This window comes from Lithobates pipiens, unplaced genomic scaffold (assembly GCF_037356315.1).
Source record: "Lithobates pipiens isolate NorthernLeopardFrog02 unplaced genomic scaffold, aLitPip1_a1.2 Scaffold_28, whole genome shotgun sequence".
NCBI lineage: Eukaryota > Metazoa > Chordata > Amphibia > Anura > Ranidae > Lithobates > Lithobates pipiens.
The window spans coordinates 205,025,254-205,045,307 of record NW_027507789.1 but is presented as its reverse complement, the minus strand read 5'-3'; the positions used below and the strand labels follow the sequence as shown (position 1 = coordinate 205,045,307).

Below are 20,054 nucleotides of genomic sequence, written 5' to 3'. Positions count from 1 at the left end.
ATATTTGCTAGTAGGTGTCCCTCATTCCCATCTAAAAATGTTGAGAGATATGTGATTTTCCACATACAGTGCCTTGCGAAAGTATTCGGCCCCCTTGAACTTTTCAACCTTTTGCCACATTTCAGGCTTCAAACATAAATATATAACATTTTTATTTTTTGTGAAGAATCACCAACAAGTGGGACACAATTGTGAAGTGGAACGAAATCTATTGGATTTTTGAAACAACAGAAATGCATGGTGTGCAGTGGGCAGGACTACACGCACCGCCGGCTCCCACTGTGCTGTCAGGTGATAGATCTGTCAGCCTTCAGCCTGAGCCCGATAGACCGGCCCGGCGGCGTACCACAACATGTGTGCCTAATGGTCTATTACACTTGCTGCAGTGGCATTATTACACTCTGTGTGCCACTGACTGCATTGACATCTGTCGCTGGTGCCATGTGTGGCTGCAGAGCAGGGACACCATGTATTTCATTTTGGCTCTTGGGGGCTTGAACACCCCTGACCCCCCCTTATCTATGCCCCTGAGTGGAAGGAAAAGTGCCCATTCATTGGTGTCAGTGGCAGGAATAACGCCCCATCAGTGGTGTCAGTGGCAGGAATAACGCCCCATCATTGGTGTCAGTGGCAGGAATAACGCCCCATCATTGGTGTCAGTGGCAGGAATAACGCCCCATCATTGGTGTCAGTGGCAGGAATAACGCCCCATCATTGGTGTCAGTGGCAGGAATAACGCCCCATCATTGGTGTCAGTGGGAGGATATCTGCCCTGTCATTGGTGTCCATGAGAGGAATAGTGCCCAAAGAACCAGATACAGGCAAGCAAAGGGCCAGATCAAGCCATCAGGCTGCAATTTGGAGACCACTGCTCTAGTCTGTCTTTTTTTCTTACCCTTACCTACTCCATCCAAAACTAAAGAAAACAGTTTTGGCTTTAGATACACTTTAACTGTCCATCTACTATTCTCATCTTTTTTTTTTTACAACAGCACCAACCAGGTCCTCATATCAAGGCCTTCTGAACATAGTATGATCGCAGATGACCCATCGTACCACCACCACCACCACCACCCCACCATGACACTATAATCTCATTACCAACTCGAATCTTGTCCTTGGAGATGTGGAGGGGGCTAAGAATCCCCCACAGGAAGTTCTTCACCAGTCTGAAGTTGGCACGTCCTACGCTCCAGGAACTGTCCACCAGAAGAACTATGTCCCATTCCAGCTTGGTGTCACAATGATGTACTGGCCCTGGCCACAGAGACAGACAATATAAAGGAAAGTAATAGGTAACACCATCAACGCAAGTCCAGCAACTTTTTTTTCACTAAGAACAAACAGAGCTCTTGGTAGTGCTACAGCCTGATGAACATTACAACCTGAGGGTCATACACCTTTAGATTAAATGCAGTGGGGTGGAGTTGTGGTGTGAACCACTGACGTCTATGGGCTGGTAAAATATGGTCACCCTCCATGTGTCATCAGCTACAGCCTTGTAATAATGACATCCTGAGTTTGACTCTAACTGCATGGAGTGTGCTTGAGTAGAATTTTTTCACAATTCGAAGAATCAATCACATTTTCTGTTGGAAATTGGGGTACCGATATCAGGGGGACGTTCTACAAGAGCAGCTGATTTGTCGGCATGGCCTGAACACCCCCCCCCCCCCCCCAACCATCCTATGGTAGACACCACATGACCTATGCCCTTAATGTGGCTCATGTGACCCGGTTATAAGGGGATGCAGACCTAGAAGTAAGGTACATTCAGGAGCTCCTCCTGTAAATGGAAAAGGCTAGATATTAAAGTGGTTGTAAACCCTCTCATATACCCAGTAAAGTAACTATACTCAGGTAATACACCGGGATGAAACAAATCCTCCTACATAAGTTGTACCTGTTTATCCACTGTCTTCTCTACAGCCATTTAAAGTCCAGAATTTATAAAGCTTGTCTGAGCTCTCAGAAAACAGGGGGCGGGAGGCTGAAATTACACACTCATAGTGAGGAGAGCTCTGAGAGCTGATTGGAGGGAAGGCACACACCCCCTTTCACACAGCACACAGGAACAAAGCTGAGGATGTCAATCACGGGCTGTGCACTGGAGATCCCTCCCCTGTCCCCTTTTTTCTCTTGGTGTCAGGAAAACTTGTCAGAAGTGCCTCATGCAGATCGCAGAGGAAGGAGGCAGCAGACAGAAATGACACTTCGTGCCCTGGACTGAGACACATACACCCTATACAGGGATATGCTTTGTTCATATTTCATGTCTGGGGTTTACAACCCCTTTAAATGACCCCCTTTACTTTCCAGTAGAGGGTTGCTTTAACAAAAACCACGAGGACGCAAGCTTGCTATTATTTTTAGAATTTTTGTGACTTTGTCTGCAGCTTAAAAATCTCACCAGAAACACAACTAATTCAACAAAAAAAGTACAGAAAAGAAAAAATAGATAGAATTATGTGCTAAAATATTTAAAGGAATGAAATAAAAATGGAGGTCTGGTTTTCTCTCCTCTGATTGGCTGTTTGGTCATTTCCCGTGCTCTGAGTATTCTACGGCAGACATGGAGCAGCAGCGGAGGAGCGGACGCGAGGCAGTAAACGCAGACAGGTGGGAGATCGATATCTATCAAGCCTCGGGAAAAAAGCACAGCAGGCTCGTCAATCAGGATTTTTTTTTCTCCCAGGAGACCCTCCGCGTCGCCCCGATCATTAGAGTTCAGGAGATCACAGAGATGAATTAGCGAACTTGCAGAGATGGAGGGATAATTGCGCAGGCCGGGTTACCTCTCCGAGGGGTGCTGGGGGTCGCTGACACCTCTCTCTCCGATTTGGAGGAAATTTTCTGGGTGGGTTTGGCTACCAGGGTAGCGTTCTGGGGCCCCGACCTTCGTCCTTCGGGCCCCTGTGGTCTGGAGCTTGGGGTATCCAACTGCTCCTTGTCCTCTCTCCTCTCTAACAAGAGATAAAAAAGAACATTTGAGAGTTAGCTTACATAACACCGTCCATCCAAAACCGATATTCCAATGTAAGGTGGAGTTAAAGGGTATATTCTGCTTTGTTTCTCTATGTGGTTAGATGGATGGTGGTTAGAAAAAAAATGGCTGGAGGAAGGCTTGAAGAAACCAGAATGTCAAGACCTCCAAAAGGGAGGAACCCCTAGAGCAGGGGTCTCCGAACTTTCTAAACAGAGTGCCAGTTTACTGTCCTTCAGACTTTAGGGGGGCCAGACTGTGACCAGTGGGAGTAAAAAATGACCTGGTGTCAGTGGGGGTACACAGTTCCCCAACTTTGGTATTAGTGGGAGGAATAGTACCCCATCATTGGTGTCAGAAGATTACTGCCCCATCATTGGTATTAGTTGGAGGAATAGTACCCCATCATTGGTGTCAGTGGGAGGAATAGTGCCCCATCATTGGTGTTAGTGGGAGGAATAGTACCCAATTTTGGTGTCAATGGGAGGAATAGTGCCCCATCATTGGTGTCAGTGGGGAGAATAGTGCCCCATCATTGGTGTCAGTGGGGGGAATAGTGCCCCATCATTGGTGTCAGTGGGGGGAATAGTGCCCCATCATTGGTGTCAGTGGGGGGAATAGTGCCCCATCATTGGTGTCAGTGGGGGGAATAGTGCCCCATCATTGGTGTCAGTGGGGGCAATAGTGCCCCATCATTGGTGTCAGTGGGGGCAATAGTGCCCCATCATTGGTGTCAGTGGGGGCAATAGTGCCCCATCATTGGTGTCAGTGGGGGCAATAGTGCCCCATCATTGGTGTCAGTGGGGGCAATAGTGCCCCATCATTGGTGTCAGTGGGGGGAATAGTGCCCCATCATTGGTGTCAGTGGGGGGAATAGTGCCCCATCATTGGTGTCAGTGGGGGGAATAGTGCCCCATCATTGGTGTCAGTGGGAGGAATAGTATCCCATCACTTGTGTCATTGAGAGGAATAGTGCCCCATTTTTGATGTCAGTGGGAGGAATAGTGCCCCATCATTGGTGTTAGTGGGAGGAATAGTGCCCCATCATTGGTGTTAGTGGGAGGAATAGTACCCAATTTTGGTGTCAATGGGAGGAATAGTGCCCCATCATTGGTGTCAGTGGGGAGAATAGTGCCCCATCATTGGTGTCAGTGGGGGGAATAGTGCCCCATCATTGGTGTCAGTGGGGGGAATAGTGCCCCATCATTGGTGTCAGTGGGGGGAATAGTGCCCCATCATTGGTGTCAGTGGGGGGAATAGTGCCCCATCATTGGTGTCAGTGGGGGGAATAGTGCCCCATCATTGGTGTCAGTGGGGGGAATAGTGCCCCATCATTGGTGCCAGTGGGGGGAATAGTGCCCCATCATTGGTGTCAGTGGGGGGAATAGTGCCCCATCATTGGTGTCAGTGGAGGGAATAGTGCCCCATCATTGGTGTCAGTGGGAGGAATAGTATCCCATCACTTGTGTCATTGGGAGGAATAGTGCCCCATTTTTGATGTCAGTGGGAGGAATAGTGCCCCATCATTGGTGTTAGTGGGAGGAATAGTGCCCCATTGTTGATGTCAGTGGGAGGAATAGTGCCCCATCATTGGTGTTAGTGGGAGGAATAGTGCCCCATTGTTGATGTCAGTGTGAGGAATAGTGCCCCATCACTGGTGTCAGTAGGGGGAATAGAGTGACAGAAACTATGGCTCACGGTTGCTGACAGTGTGTTGTAGATTAATGCACCAAGGGCCAGATAAAAGCAAGCAAAGGGCTACACCTGGCCCCCAGGCCACACTTTGGAGACCACTGCCCTAGAAAATAGACCTCTCCTAAATCGCTATTGGGCACTGTGATGTCTATATGCTCCCAAACTCACCTGTGATTGTGGTGCTGCCCTCTGCTGGAGAGGAAGACACAGTGATCTGCGGTGCTGGAGTCATATCTGCCTTTTTCTTCTCATTTCGCACTTGGGCCTTTAAATCTTCAACTGCAAATATACAATGGAAGGAAATCTATTTAATATTCTTTATTAGAGCTGTTAGAAACTTATAAAAAGCAGACCTTCTTTCAAATTTGTTCGTGTCAAGTGGATTCCTTCAAAAGGAACGTGTCAGTGTAATACTTCCAGGTACCTATTAACTTTCAGAGAGATCACATTGTTCTCCATGACAAGCCATCATCTGCTTTTCCTTACAGAAGGATGGAACCATCTTTGTTCAGACTGAGGAAATGCTTCTTCCTGTCTGCAGCAGACTGGTGATATTATCACAGCCTAGGCCAGTGATGGTGAACCTTGGCACCCCAGATGTTTTGGAACTCCATTTCCCATGATGCTCAGCTACACTGTAGAGCGTATGAGCATCATGGGAAATGGAGTTCCAAAACATCTGGGGTGCCAAGGTTCACCATCACTGGCCTAGGCAAAGTCACCTTAGTGGAGATCAAGGATGGCTCCTTGCTGAAAGATGTGATGAGAATGAAAAGTGGACCTGTACATTAGACATAATATTGTGTTACTCAGATACCAAACAGTAATCACCAAAAAATTGGTACAAAAACATGGAGATCACCAACTTCTTCCAGTGCCTGTGGTCTCCTGAGCAGCACCTGATTGCGTGGCCAGAAAAGTTGGGAGGATATAAGTATTTCCAATGTCTCTGTAGACAGATTACTATATGGGTGGTAATGGTGTAATGTACAGATCTACAGGGCTGGGAAAGATTGGGCAGGAGGGGTAGCTGCCCTGGGCATAGTGGAGCAAGGGAACAAAGAATGGACACAGGGCAGAAAATCCATTCTATGGCATGCATGAACAGTGGGGGAGGGGCGCAGTTCCGCATCCCTGCCTTGGGCGCTAGACAAACCTGTCCAGGTACTGCGGATCTAGAGAGTGGGACAAAGCTGTTCTAGACTGGGGGAAAAAAAAGTTCTCTTCTATTGTCAGGTACCAAATTTGAGGTTTATTTCCTTTATTTCGTACTTAGTGTTGGCTGATGGAAGAAGCTAAAAAATAAAAATTGAAACCAGAAACAATCAAGCTGTGAGGCCCCTAGACAAAGACCATGCATGACCAATTCGTTCTATTGGTATATGTGTGTAACTCACTGATGAACTTCTTCTTGGCTATGAGGGTGTCCTGGCCTCCTTGGATGACGTGTATTTGTAGAACGTACTCCTTTACAGGGTCCAGACCTCCAACCGTAGCCTTGGCCGTCTTCGTTTTCAACATCACCTCCTGCTCTGGATCCCCTTAAAGGAGACACCAAAAAAATGGTAATTTACAGCCACCAACTGACCTAACTTTCTAGGAGCAGGGTGCAGATTTTCCCCGTGGACTTCTAAGGCCGGGGTTTACACTATTAGGCCTCATGCACACGAGACGCAGTTAAACGCGTGTTCAGAGGCAGTTGGACACTTTTTTCAACTGCTCCTGAACTCATTCAATGTTATCCTATGTGTCCATGCACACAGTCTCGTTTTTTGCCGTTTTTATGCAGTTGCGTTTAACCTCGTTTTTCCAGAAGCAAAAAAATGGGTTCAGACGCAAAAGTTTCCACGTTTCAGACGCAAAACACGGTAAAACGCCGCTACCGCGTTTTGCCGCGTTTTCGTTTATAAGCGTTTTTAAAGGTGACCTTTTTTTTTACATTAAAAATCTCAAAAATGATTGCAAATGATGAAAAACCATTAGAAAAATATTTTAAACAATTGCAATTGCAAGTGGACAATCCACAACTTGTGGCAAGTGACATGGCAGGTGGCAAGTGATGTTGCAAGTGGACAATCCACAACTTGTGGCAAGTGACGTGGAAAGTGGACAATCCACAACTTGTGGCAGGTGACGTGGCAAGTGACCTGGCAGGTGACGCGGCAAGTGACCTGGCAGGTGACGTGGCAAGTGGAAAATCCACAACTTGTGGCAGGTGACTGGCATGTGACGTGGCAAGTGGACAATCCATAACTTGTGGCAGGTGACGTGGCAAGTGATGTGGCAAGTGGACAATCCACTTGTGGCAGGGGACGTGGCAAGTGACGTGGCAAGTGGACAATCCACTTGTGGCAGGGGACGTGGCAAGTGACGTGGCGAGTGGACAATCCACAACTTGTGTCAGGTGACGTGGCAAGTGACGTGGCAAGTGGACAATCCACAACTTGTGGCAGGTGATGTGGCAAGTGATGTGGCAAGTGGACAATCCACTTGTGGCAGGTGACGTGGCAGGGGACGTGGCAAGTGACGTGGCAAGTGGACAATCCACAACTTGTGGCAGGTGACGTGGCAGGTGACGTGGAAAGTGGTGTGGCAAGTGGACAATCCACAACTTGTGGCAGGTGATGTGGCTGGTGACGTGGCAAGTGGACAATCCACAACTTGTGGCAGGTGGCATGGCAGGTGACGTGGAAAGTGGACAATCCACATCTTGTGGCAAGTGACGTGGCAGGTGATGTGGCAAGTGGACAATCCACAACTTGTGGCAGGTGACGTGGCAGGTGATGTGGCAAGTGACGTGGCAGGTGATGTGATAAGTGGACAATCCACATCTTGTGGCAAGTGACGTGGCAGCTGACGTGGCAAGTGGACAATCCAAAACTTGTGGCAGGTGACGTGGCAAGTGACGTGGCAAGTGGACAATCCACAACTTGTGGCAGGTGACGTGGCAAGTGACGTGGCAGGTGATGTGGCAAGTCACGTGGCAAGTGGAAATCCACAACTTGTGGCTGGTGACGTGGCAAGTGGACAATCCACAACTTGTGGCAGGTGGCATGGCAGGTGACATGGAAAGTGGACAATCCACATCTTGTGGCAAGTGACGTGGCAGGTGATGTGGCAAGTGACGTGGCAAGTGGACAATCCACAACTTGTGGCAGGTGCCGTGGCAAGTGACACGCTAAATACAAGTACACTGCAGCTCTCACAGCTGCTGCTACTCACTCTGGTCTCACAAAATTGCTGAAATAGTTAATAATACTGTTTTTTGAGCTGGGGAGGGTCTATGATGTTAGCTTAACTAAACGCTTCTAGACGCAAACGTGGTAAAACGCCGCTAAATCGCGGTAAAAATTGCATGTGTCCAGCAGAGTTTGCATCTGCGTCTCGTGTGCATGAAGCCTTATGAATTAGACATGTGCAATTCGTTTAGTTCCAAATTCGTTTAACGAATTTTGCCAAATTACTTAATTTATGAAAAATTGTATGATTAATGAAATTTTCGGAAATTTGGAATTTCCAAATTTCCATATTTCGATTTTCTGAATTTCCGAATTTTCAGAAATTTGAAAGTTCGGAAGTTCGTAAATTCAGAAGTTCGTAAATTCGGAAGTTCGTAAATTCAGAAGTTCGTAAATTCAGAAGTTCGTAAATTCAGAAGTTCGTAAATTCGGAAATTCGAAAGTTTCATAAATTTGAAAATTAAAAAATGTGGAAATCTGAAAATCCAAAAGAATTCAAAAATCGGAAAATTCAAAAGAATTCAAAAATCTGAACATTCAAAAACCCGAAAATCTGAAATAACGAACTATAGATAGATAGATAATAGATATCGAATTATAGGTATTGGAATTTCTGTTCAAATTTGGCTGTTAGTGAATGTAACGAGTACGAAATTTCCAAAGTTACAAATTATTTGAAATAACGAATGCTGTATCTAAACGAATGGAACGTAATGATCTAATAAAAAATAAAAACATTTTATTATTATTTATTATTCATTTGTTCTATTCCATTTGTTTATATGCGGCATTCGTTATTTCGGATAATTCGTAACTTCAGATAAATTTGTATTCGTTACGTTCAAAAACAGGCAAATTTGAAAGGAAATTCCAATACCTATAATTTAATAGTTAGTTATTATTTCAAATTTTACTGATTTTCTTTCAGATTTTTGGATTTTTTAATTTTGGAGATTCGGAATTCAAATTTGAAAATTTGGAATTTTGAAAATTCGGAAATGCAAAAATTTGAAAATTTGAAAATCCAAAAATTCGAAAATGTGAAAATGTGAAAATGCGTAAATTTGAAATTCGGAAATGCAAAAAATTTGGTAATTAACAATTTTTTTTGTCATTGTACATGTCTACTGCGAATTAGATGCGGGATACCAGCATCCAATTCGCAATAGCAGGAGAATGTGACCGGCTGTCTATGGCGCTGGTTCACATATCTCCGATGCGGCTTTGGTGCGAAATTACGAATTCAGCCCGAAATTGGGGCTGAAATCGGACCTGAAACAGTGAACCAGGATGCACCGGACCCCCGCTGGGAGCCACATCGGCATCCAGTGTGAATCAAAAATAATGGTTACCTCCCAACTGACACCCTAAAAAAACAAGTCATTGCCCTTCTCCCTTTCTAATACCTTTTGTTGTGTGACTCCATAGTTGCCACCTACACTATATTACCAAAAGTATCGGGACGCCTGCCTTTACATGCACATGAACTTTAATGGCATCCCAGTCTTAGTCCGTAGGGATCAATATTAAGTTGGCCCACCCTTTGCAGCTATAACAGCTTAAACTCTTCTGGGAAGGCCGTCCATAAAGTTTAGTGTATCTATGGGAATGTTTGACAATTCTTCCAGAAGCGCATTTGTGAGGTCAGGCACTGATTTGGACGAGAAGGCCTGGGTTGCAGTCTCCGCTCCAATTCATCCCAAAGGCAGTCTATTGAGTTGAGGTCAGGACTCTGTGCAGGCCAGTCTAGTTCCTCCACCCCAAACTCGCTCATCTGTGTCTTTATGGACCTTGCTTTGTGCACTGGTCCAAATCATTTGGTGGAGGGGGGATTATGGTGTGGGGTTGTTTTTCAGGGGTTGGGCTTGGCCCCTTCGTTCCAGTGAAGGGAACTCTGAAGGCGTCAGCATACCAAGACATTTTGGACAATTTCATGCTCCCAACTTTGTGGGAACAGTTTGGGGATGACCCCTTCCTGTTGCAACATGACTGCGCACCAGTGCACAAAGCAAGGTCCAGAAAGACATGGATGAGCGAGTTTGGGGTGGAGGAACTTGACCTCAACCCGACACAACACCTTTGGGATGAATTAGAACAGGGACTGCATGTCAGGTCTTCTCGTCAAAAATCAGTGCCTGGCCTCACAAATGCGCTTCTGGAAGAATGGTCAAACATTCCCATAGACACACTCCTAAACCTTGTGGACAGCCTTCCCGGAAGAGTTGAAGCTGTTATAGCTGCAAAGGGTGAGCCAACCCAATATTGAACCCTACGGACTAAGACTGGGATGCCATTAAAGTTTATGTGTGTGTAAAGGCAGGTGTCCCAATACTTTTGGTAATATAGTGTAGCAGTGCTCCCTTTTTATTATTGCAACTATTTTCTTTTTTCTTAATTCATATCTACCTGGCTACCACATACTAGGGAAGTGTGTCAGACATACTGAATTGAGCATTAAAATATGGGCATGTGTTTGCCAGGAAATGGGCAGAGTTTGGTCAATAATGACTGAGATTTCAGAGCATCTGGGTGGAATTTGTTATCTGTTACAGAATATACAATTTTTTGCTAATAAATTATTTGCAGCTTTACACAATACACAAAACTCTTTACTTAAGTCCCCGCCCCCGAGGAGCTGTCAAGGGAATTATTTACATAAACACCATTTAATCTATAGCTATGCTTTTAGGTGGTAAGAGGAAACTAAATCACTGTTAGAAAAGTCACACATGATAATTCAGGAGAACATTCCAACTCTGCAAAGATAGAGCCCTGGTGGGAACTAAGTTCTGGACCCCAGTGCTAGCCGGAGAATTATGGAAAATGTGCAACAATCCCAAAGTCCTCCCATGAAAATGCTCAGAATCCTCCTAACACTTACCCGTCAGCGGTTTCACTAGCACCTTATAGACGTTGCTGGTCCCTTCCACCTCCTTCCACTTCATCTGTAATCTGTCCTCCATCAGAACCGCCAGCCTTAACCGCCCAGAGCCTGTGACATGGACCAGAAATAGCCCGGTCATTTTCTCTGTAAGTGGAATCCAGCAGGGCAAAATAACAGAAGAGGAACATTGTCTGAGCTGAGAGAAACACAGGCTGGTTAAAGAGGACCTGTTGACCAAGCCCGGCGCTGGGGGTCCCTATGAAGATTATCGGTTTTGTAGCAAACTATGGCAATGCTGGAGAGCTTTAATGAGTACCAAGTGCTGTTATCCCATAACACCTGATTAGCTTCTTTGGGATACTGCACACATGTACTTATATTGTAAAAAAAAGCCTAATAAATTACGTTTCCCACTAATGAAATATGAAGCTGCATTTGAATTAAAGTGAAACTGGTGTGTGTTTCCATTGAGTACATCATTATTATAATTAACAATAATTATTACATTATTATTATAATTTAAAAAAAAATTTTAATTATTATTAGTTATTATTGATATTGCAGATGGTAATTTGTGATGCAACGTCCTTTTTTTGGCTTTCCATGCTGTTCCATATTTAAATAATGGTGTGTTGATGTCAAACTGACACCTTGTGGCCAAGCTGAAGAATGCAGGAAATGTCAAGTTAGTCACTGAAATGTTCGGAAAGGAAAGAAAAGAAATAGAGAAGGAGGGAAGAAGAGGAGGAAAAAGGAAGGAAAGGAAAAAGAGGAGGGAGAGAAGGAAAGAAAAAAAAAAAGAAGGGGGGAGGGGGGGGGGGAGAAGAGAAGGAAAGAAAGGAAAGAGGAGGGGAAACAGGAAAGGAAAAAGAAAAGGAAAGGAAAATGGAGGGAAGAGTGATCGGAAAGAGGAGGGAAGAAGGAAAGGGAAAGAGTAGAGATGAAGGAAAGGGAAAGAGTAGAGATGAAGGAAAGGGAAAGAGTAGAGATGAAGGAAAAGAAAGAGGAGAGGAGAGGAGGAAAGGAAAGAGATGAGGAGGAAAGGAAACAGATGAGGAGGAAAGGAAAGAGATGAGGAGGAAAGGAAAGAGATGAGGAGGAAAGGAAAGATGAGGAGGAGGAAAGGAAAGAGGAAAGGAGGAGGAGAGAAGGAAAGGAAATAGAAAAGCAAAGAGGGGGAGAAGGAAAGGAAAGAGGAGAGGAGGAGAGAAGGGAAGGAAAGGAAAGGGGAAAGGAAAGAGAAGAGGAGGGAGGGGGGGAGTAAGGAAAGAGGAGGGTAGAAGGAAAGGAACGAGGAGAGAAAAAAGGAGATGAGGTGGAGGAGGAAAGGAAAGAGAAGAGGAGGAGGAGAGCATGAAAGGAAATATAAAAGGAAAGAGGGGGAGTAGGAAAGGAAATGGGGGGGGGGAGAGGGGGAAAGGGAAAGGAAAGAGACTGGGAGAAGGAAAGGAAAGAGGAGAGGAGGAGGAGAGAAGGAAAGAAAAGAGGAGAGGAGAAAGAAAGGAAAGAGGAGAGAAAAGGGAAAGAAATTAGGAAAGTAAAGGGGGAGGGTAAACAGGAAAGGAAAGAGGAGGAAAAAGGAAAGAAACGAGGAGGGGAGAAGGAAAGGAAAGAAAAGAGAAGGGGAAAAAGAAAGGAAAGAGAAAAGAAGGGAAAAAAAATTAGGAAATTAATAAGGAGGGGAAACAGGAAAGGAATGAGGAGGAAAAAGGAAAGGAATGGGGATGAAAAGAAGGAAAGGGGAGAAAAGAAGAAAAGGAAAGGGGGGGGGGGAGGAAAGGAAAGAGTAGAGACAACAAAACCAAAAAGAGAGAGGAAAAAAAAAGAATATGAATGAAAGGAATGAAAAAAGAAGAAATGGAATATGAAAGACAGCTGAAGAAAGGAAAGAAGAAAGAGGAAGGAATGAGGAAATCAGAAGGAGGATAGGAAAGAGGAAGGAAAAGATTGTAATAAATAAAAAAAAATAAAGAAGAATTCATAAAAAAGGAATGGAGAAGAAGGTAAAACAAGAAAGGGGAGAAAGAACTAGGGAAAGAAAAACAAAATGTAATGGAAGAATGGAATAAAGGAGAGAGATGAGGGAAGAGGAATGAAAGGGAAAAGAAATGTGGAACAGAAAGGAAAGAAGAAACAAAGAATAAAAAAGATAATAACTTCTTTATATGCAAAGATAAGGAAGGAACAAAGAAAGAAAATACAAGAAAGAAGAAGCAAACAAAAGGATTTAAGGAAGAACATGTGAAAAGTGGGAGCAATCAGAGGCACGTAGCAGAGAGAAGTTGAAATGGTAGAGTGTGTCCCCAGGGGCCCTTCTCATTGTGATGTCCCCGTGTGTATCTGTCCTGTATGAACAGTGAGTCTCCTGATCTACCCTGGAAGAGGACCTGCTAGAATGATAGAAATGACTCCTCTTTACACATGGACTACCAGCCTCACAACAAAACACGGGGGGTAAATTATTGGGGGGGCCATCTGAAAATAGCTCAGAGAAGAGCGGCAATGTCATTGGTGGCGGAGGTCGCTTCACTAATGGCCACTGTAGCCATGGCAACCGCACTTCAAGTTCTGAAACTATAAAGGAATAATGGGAGATACGAAAAAAAGGGGGATCCCTCAAGACTGAGACCAATTAGAACCGTGACTATCACCAGGAACAAGCTAAAGGTGCGGGACAGAAACAGGAGACAGATTCATTTAAAGGAGCCAGTCCTCAAAAATGGTATTTTAGTTAAGGGTGGAGTATGGCTTAATCCCTGACTGAGGCTGGGGCCACACTTGAGAATGCAGCGGGTCACAGTGGGAGTCCGGTGCGTCTCCATTCACAGTTTTAGGCACCGATTTAAGACAGAAATTTGGGCTGAATTTGGACCTGAAACAGGAGAAAAAACACACAGGACTCCTGTGCAGTTTACACCGGAGCCACTCCGGAGATGTGTGAACCGGCTCCATACAGAGCTGGTCACAATCTCCTGCTATGCAACTTGGATGCGGGGAAACCTGCATCCGATTCACAATAGTGTGAACCCAGTCTGACTCTTTAGATCAGGGATATGCAATTAGCGGACCTCCAGCTGTTGCAGAACTACAACTCCCATGAGGCATAGCAAGACTCTGACAGCCACAAGCATTACACCCAGAGGCAGAGGCATGATGGGACTTGTAGTTTTGCAACAGCTGGAGGTCTGCTAATTGCATATCCCTGCTTTAGATCTTCCAGAAATTAAACTGGTGGGGCTTTTCTAGAATTCATAACCATAGAAGACGGCTCAAGCAGGAAACAATGAAGCTATGGCGGTCTGAGGAGCCAAGGTCTCAGGACTATAAGAAGCAGGTGGATGATACATTCTGCCAAAAAAAAATCCAACTTAACCCAAGAATACATGATGCACCTGTTCATTGAATGACACCAATCTCCACAATGTTTGCAGACAACTAGCTATTGAACACAACTAATTCTTGGGAATGGTCTTTCCTGGTGTTCTGGATCACTACTAGAGACAATCACCCTCTCTATTGGTCCTAGTGACCATGGCCATCAAAACAAAAATTCAAGGGAAAACCACAAATTGTTGAGTTAGCACCAGAGCAGGAGATGGCGATTATTCTTCTGCCGCGTACAGGCGATCGAAAATTCGGCCAGCAAAAAAACGATGAGAGCTTTTCGGCAGAAAATGCAACTGTGCGTATGCTCCATCAGAATTTTGCTGGCCAAATTTCCACCAGCAAAAGTTTCAGACGAAAAAAGTTTCGATCGGAAATTTCCAATCATCTGTAGCAATTCCAGCACGCAAAATTCCTACGCATGCTCGGACACGATTCGAAGTATGCTCGTAAGCCTTGAACTTCATTTTCTCGGCTTGTCATAGTGTTGTACGTCACCGCGTTCTTGACGGTCGAAAGTTCAGCGAACTTTTGTGTGACCGTGTGTAGGCAAGCCAAGTTTGAGTGGAATTCCGTTGGAAAAACCATCATAGCTTTTTCCGATGAGAATTCCGATCGTGTGTACACGGCATTCCAATGGGGACCCTCGCTCCTATGAGAACTGTCTAAGATACACAATATAATCAGAAGTATTGGGACACCAGCCTTTATACATATACACACACACAAACACACAAACTTTAAAGGCATTCCAATCTAAGTCCATAGGGTTCAATATTGCATTGGCCCACTCTTTGCAGCTATAATAGCCTCTACTCTTCTGTGTGTCTGTGGGAATGTTTGACCATTCTTCCAGAAGCACATTTGTAAGGTCAGGCACTGATGTGGAGGAGAAGGCCTGGCTCAAAGTCTCAGCTCTAATTCATCCCAAAGGTGTTCTATCGGATTGAGGTCAGGACTCTGTGCAAACCAGTCAAGTTCCTCCACCTCAAACTCGCTCATCCATGCCTTCGTGGGCCTTTCTTTGTGCACTGGTAGAAATCATTTGGTGGAGGGGGGATTATGGTGTGGGGTTGTTTTTCAAGGGTTGGGCTTGGCCCCTTAGTTCTAGTGAAGGGTGCTCTTAAGGCATCAGCATACCAAGACATTTTGAACAATTTCTTGATCTCAACTTTGTGGGAACAGTTTGGGGATGGCCCCTTCTTGTTCCAACATGACTGCACACCAGTGCATAAAGCAAGGTCCATAAAAGACATGAATAAGCGAGTTTGGAGTGGAGGAACTTGACTGGCCTGCAGAGAGTCCTGACCTCAACTCAATATAACACCTTTGGGATGAATTGGAGTGGAGACTGCTAGCCAAGCCTTCTCATCCACATCAGTGTCTATGGTCAAACATTCCCAAAGACACACTCCTAAACCTAAACCTGTTATAGCTGCAAAAAGTGGGCCAACTCAATATTGACAGCCTTCCCAGAAGAGTTACATAGTTACATAGTTAGTATGGTTGAATAAAGACACCAGTCCATCCAGTTCAACCTGAGTGAGTGTCTACCCCTATCCCTGTACATTGCACATTCACATCTTTCCCTACTCCCAAGGAGCCCACAATCCAGGGTCCCCATTCATATACTAGGGTCAATTGTGGACAGAAGCCAATTAACCTACCTGCATGTCTTTGGAGTGTGGGAGGAAACCGGAGTACCCGGAGGAAACCAACGTAGGCACAGGGAGATCATGCAAACTCCAGGCAGGTAGTGTTTGGGATTCGAACCAGAGACCCTTTTTACTGCTAGGTGAGAGTGCTAACCACTACACCACTGTGCCGCCCCAAGTTGAAGCTGTTATAGCTGCAAAGGGTGGGCCAACTCAATATTGAACCCTACAGACTAATGCTGCGTACACACGGTCGGATTTTCTGACGGAAAATGTTCGATGGGAGCTTTTTGTTGAAAATTCTGACCGTGTAGGCTCCATCGGCCATTTTCCATCGAAATTTCTGACACACAAAATTTGAGATCTGTATCTCAAATTTTCCGATAACAAAATCCTTTGGAAATTTCGATCATGTGTACAAAATTCCAACGCACAAAGTTCTACGCATACTGGGAATCAAGCAGAAGAGCCGCACTGGCTATTGAACTTCAATTTTCTCGGCTTGTCGCACATCACCGCGTTCTTGATGTTCGGAATTTCCGACAACATTGTGTGACCGTGTGTATCCAAGAGTTTGAGTCAACATCCGTCGGAAAAAAATCCCATGGATTTTGTTGTCGGAATGTCCGATCATGTGTACGCGGCATTAGACTGGGATGCCATTAAAGGTTATGTGCGTGTAAAGGCAGGTGTCCCAATACTTTTGGTAATATAGTGTATGAATTGATGTACTTTGGAGCGATTTCATTCCATTGTGTCTGCAGGACAGGAATTAACAGTAAAACTGCCCAGGGGGACGCAGGCAGCAGCAAGGATCTTAACCTTTCTCTACCCACAAACTAGAAATAAAAAGTTTTGGCTTAACATACAATTTAAGTTTCCATGGAGGCAACTCTTCAACTTCCATTAAAACGAAAAGCAAAATAGCGAGCGCTAACAACCGAGCGTTGCATACAATTACCGGCAATTGCTGTCCTGATTTCTGTCCTTTAAAAAATTTCGAGCTCCTGAAAACAGACATCTTTGAAAGCTTCCCGGTTCCTGTGCGCAGCACATTAAATATTTCAATTACCAAAAAGCACAGAGCACAATTTTGATCCATTAAGTGAATCCAGGGATTTGAGTCAGCAATTCATCTCTCTAACAAAACTCTTTTCTGCCAGTAAAATTAGCAGCATGCTCTGTAATCAGAGATTTTCTCCTCTGTGCCAGACTTCGGGATCCGCCGACACAGAAAAGGAAAGTTCCTGCCCACTGATGGGCAAGCGGCAGCTAAAACAAAAGCGAGTTCCAAGGGAAAGTACGGTCAGACAATGTGTCAGAGGGAATTTAGGGAGGAGATGCAGCCATTGGGATGAGGGGAGGACATGCCTTTTAGTGCTGTGAACCCAAAGTTGATGCCAACCTAACCCGAATACTTAACCTCTTATCTAACCACCATAATAATAATAACCACCATAATGCTGAACCTCTAATGCCGCGTACACACGATCGAATTGTCTGGCGTACCTAGTCCGACATACAATCCGACGGATAATCCTGCGGACTTTCTACCGAACGGACTAGGACATACACGGACACACAGAAAGTCTGGCGTTTGCTAGCGCGATGACGTACAGCACGTACGACGGGACTAGAAAAAGAAAGTTCAATAGCCAGTAGCCAATAGCTTCCTTTTTCGTACTTGCTTCTGAGCATGCGTCATTCTTAGTCCACCGTACTAGCATACTGACGATCGTATTGTCCGCTGAAACCCAAGTCTGACGGGAAGATTGGAGTGCAAAAATACTTTCTTAGTCCGCCGGACTTCACGCTGGAAAAGTCCGCTGAAGCCCACACACGATCGAATTGTCCGCTGAAATGCGTTTCGGCGGACTAAGTCGCCGGACAATCTGATCATGTGTACGTGGCATAACTCAACCCTAGCATTACTACTTAACCTTTATCCTAACCCTAACCCCGATACCTAACCCTGAACCTAATGCTTAACCTGTACCTTAACCCAGACGCTAATACTTAACCCCCTAATCTAGCTCAGACCCTAATACAGTGTTTCTCAACCTTTTCAACACAGAAGAACCCTTGAAATAATGTTCTGGTCTCAGGGAACCCCCTAAAAATGATTATATCTACAACTCATGATATGCAAGTGTCATGGTCAGTGGGAAGAATGTTCCTTACACTTGTGGTCACTGGGAAGAATTCCCCCCTTACAGATAGCGAAAAAGATCAAATGGTATCATTGGAACTTATCTAAGAAGCAGAAATTCCTTATTGCTCAAGTAACCTCTAGAAACCTTTGGAGCAGGGGTCTCAAACTGGTGGCCCTCCAGCTGTTGCAAAACTACAAGTCCCATCATGCCTCTGCCTGTGGGAGTCATGCTTGTAACTGCCAGGCTTGCAATGCCTCATGGGACTTGTAGTTTTGCAACAGCTGGAGGGCCGCTAGTTTGAGACCTCTGCTGAGGAACCCTAGGATTCCAAGGAACCCTGGTTGAGAAACCCTGCCCTAATACTTAGCCTTAACTCAACCACTCAACCATGACCCTAATGGTTAACCCCTAACCTAACACTGACCCCACCAGACCTCAATACTTGCATCTAATCTAACCCAGATAATGAACCTCTTATATAAGCCTGACCCTAATGCTTTGTTCCTAAATCTGACCTTAAACCCAAACACAATGCTTAACCTTTAACATGACCCTGACCCCAATGCTTAACCACTAACCCAGTCTTGACCCTAATGTTTAACCCCTAACCCTGACCCTAATGCCTATCCCCTGTCTCAACCTTAGCATTACTACCTAACCTTTACCCTAACCCCGGCCAGGGACGTTTTTAAGGCAGGGCAAAAGGGCCAGCTGCCCTGGGCCCTGTCATTGTTGTGGGGCCCAAAGCAGCTGCCTCATACTTGCCAACTATCCTGGTTTAAATTCCCTCGTCCCTCGAGGTCTTAGTCCTGTGCTGTGTCCCGATATCTCAGTGTGAAGTGCTGTTACTAATGCTGCCCAGCTCTGCCCTATTGTTGTGTACAGATGTCTCACCTGCAGACCCTGGGTTTACATGTAAATTACCAGCATTCATATGTAAATAGCAGCGGCCAGCAGCATTGATATGTATTTCATGCCCCCCCCGAGGTCATATCCACAGTAATCTCTAGCAATAAAATTAACAAGCAGAAATCATGTGCTTTAACCTCTAACAACTAATTAGTGAGCTGTAATGTGTGCTGTAACCTCTAGCAACCAGTCAGTAAGCGGTAATGATACATTGTAACTTCTGGAAACCAATCACAATAGCTGTCTGATCTGATTCAGTAAACTGAGCAGGTGGAGAGTGAAACTGTATGAGGTGGGGGCCAAAGCAGCGTTTTGCCCAGGGTCCAATCAATATTAAAGATGGCCCTGACCCTGGCTCTAATACTTAAGCCCTAATTAGGCTCAAGCCCTAATACGTAGCCCCTAACTCAACACTGGCTCTAATACTTAACCTCTAACTCAACCATGACCCTAATGGTTAACCCATAACCTAACCCTGACACCATCAGACCCTGACCTTAATACGTGCACCTAATCTAACGCAAATAGCCCACAATATTAATGCTTAATCTCTAATATTTACCATAATGCTTAGACCCTAACCCCGACCTTTATGCTTATGCCCTAACCCCAATGCTGTAACATAGCCCTAACCCTAATGCTTTACCACTAACTCAGCCCTGACCCTAATGCCTAACCCCTAAACCAGACTCTAATGCTTAACCCTTAATCTAACTTGGACCCGTATGCTTATCCCCTATCTCAACCCTGACCCTATTACTTAACCTTTAACCAAACCTTGACCCTAATGCCTAACTCATAATCTAACCCTGACCCTAACGCTTTACCTATACCCTAACTCCTTACCCTAATGTTTAACCGATAATCTGTCCCAGACCCTAACACTTAACTCCTATTCTAACTCAGACCCTAATGCTTATCCCCTTACCCAATCCTGGCCCTTTCACTTAAATTGATTGTAAACGATCACCTTGTTAAACAACAAGTTCCATTTAAAATCAAAAATGAAAGCCAAAACATTTTGTATAGATACAAAAAAATATATAAATACTTTTTTGTCCCTTTTTTTTTTATAAGTGATCACACTCTCTCTGTTCTCAGCTGCATAAGAGCTAGGGGAGGAGAAACAGCAGTACACTAAGCTTCCCAGTG

At 44.9% G+C, this 20,054-nt stretch overlaps 1 protein-coding gene across 3 annotated transcripts in view; it reads right to left on the bottom strand.

Moving 5' to 3' along the window:
* The window catches only part of COL20A1 (collagen type XX alpha 1 chain), a 153,037-nt gene that overhangs the window by 111,649 nt on the left and 21,334 nt on the right, over window positions 1–20,054 (bottom strand). For all 3 annotated transcript variants that reach the window (XM_077460337.1, XM_077460338.1, XM_077460339.1), the window contains 5 exons: window positions 10,799–10,909; window positions 6,076–6,219; window positions 4,847–4,957; window positions 2,796–2,963; window positions 1,102–1,257 (listed from right to left, as the gene is read on the bottom strand). In XM_077460337.1, the coding sequence (XP_077316463.1) occupies window positions 1,102–1,257; window positions 2,796–2,963; window positions 4,847–4,957; window positions 6,076–6,219; window positions 10,799–10,909 (690 nt within the window). The remainder of the gene's footprint in view (window positions 1–1,101; window positions 1,258–2,795; window positions 2,964–4,846; window positions 4,958–6,075; window positions 6,220–10,798; window positions 10,910–20,054) is intronic.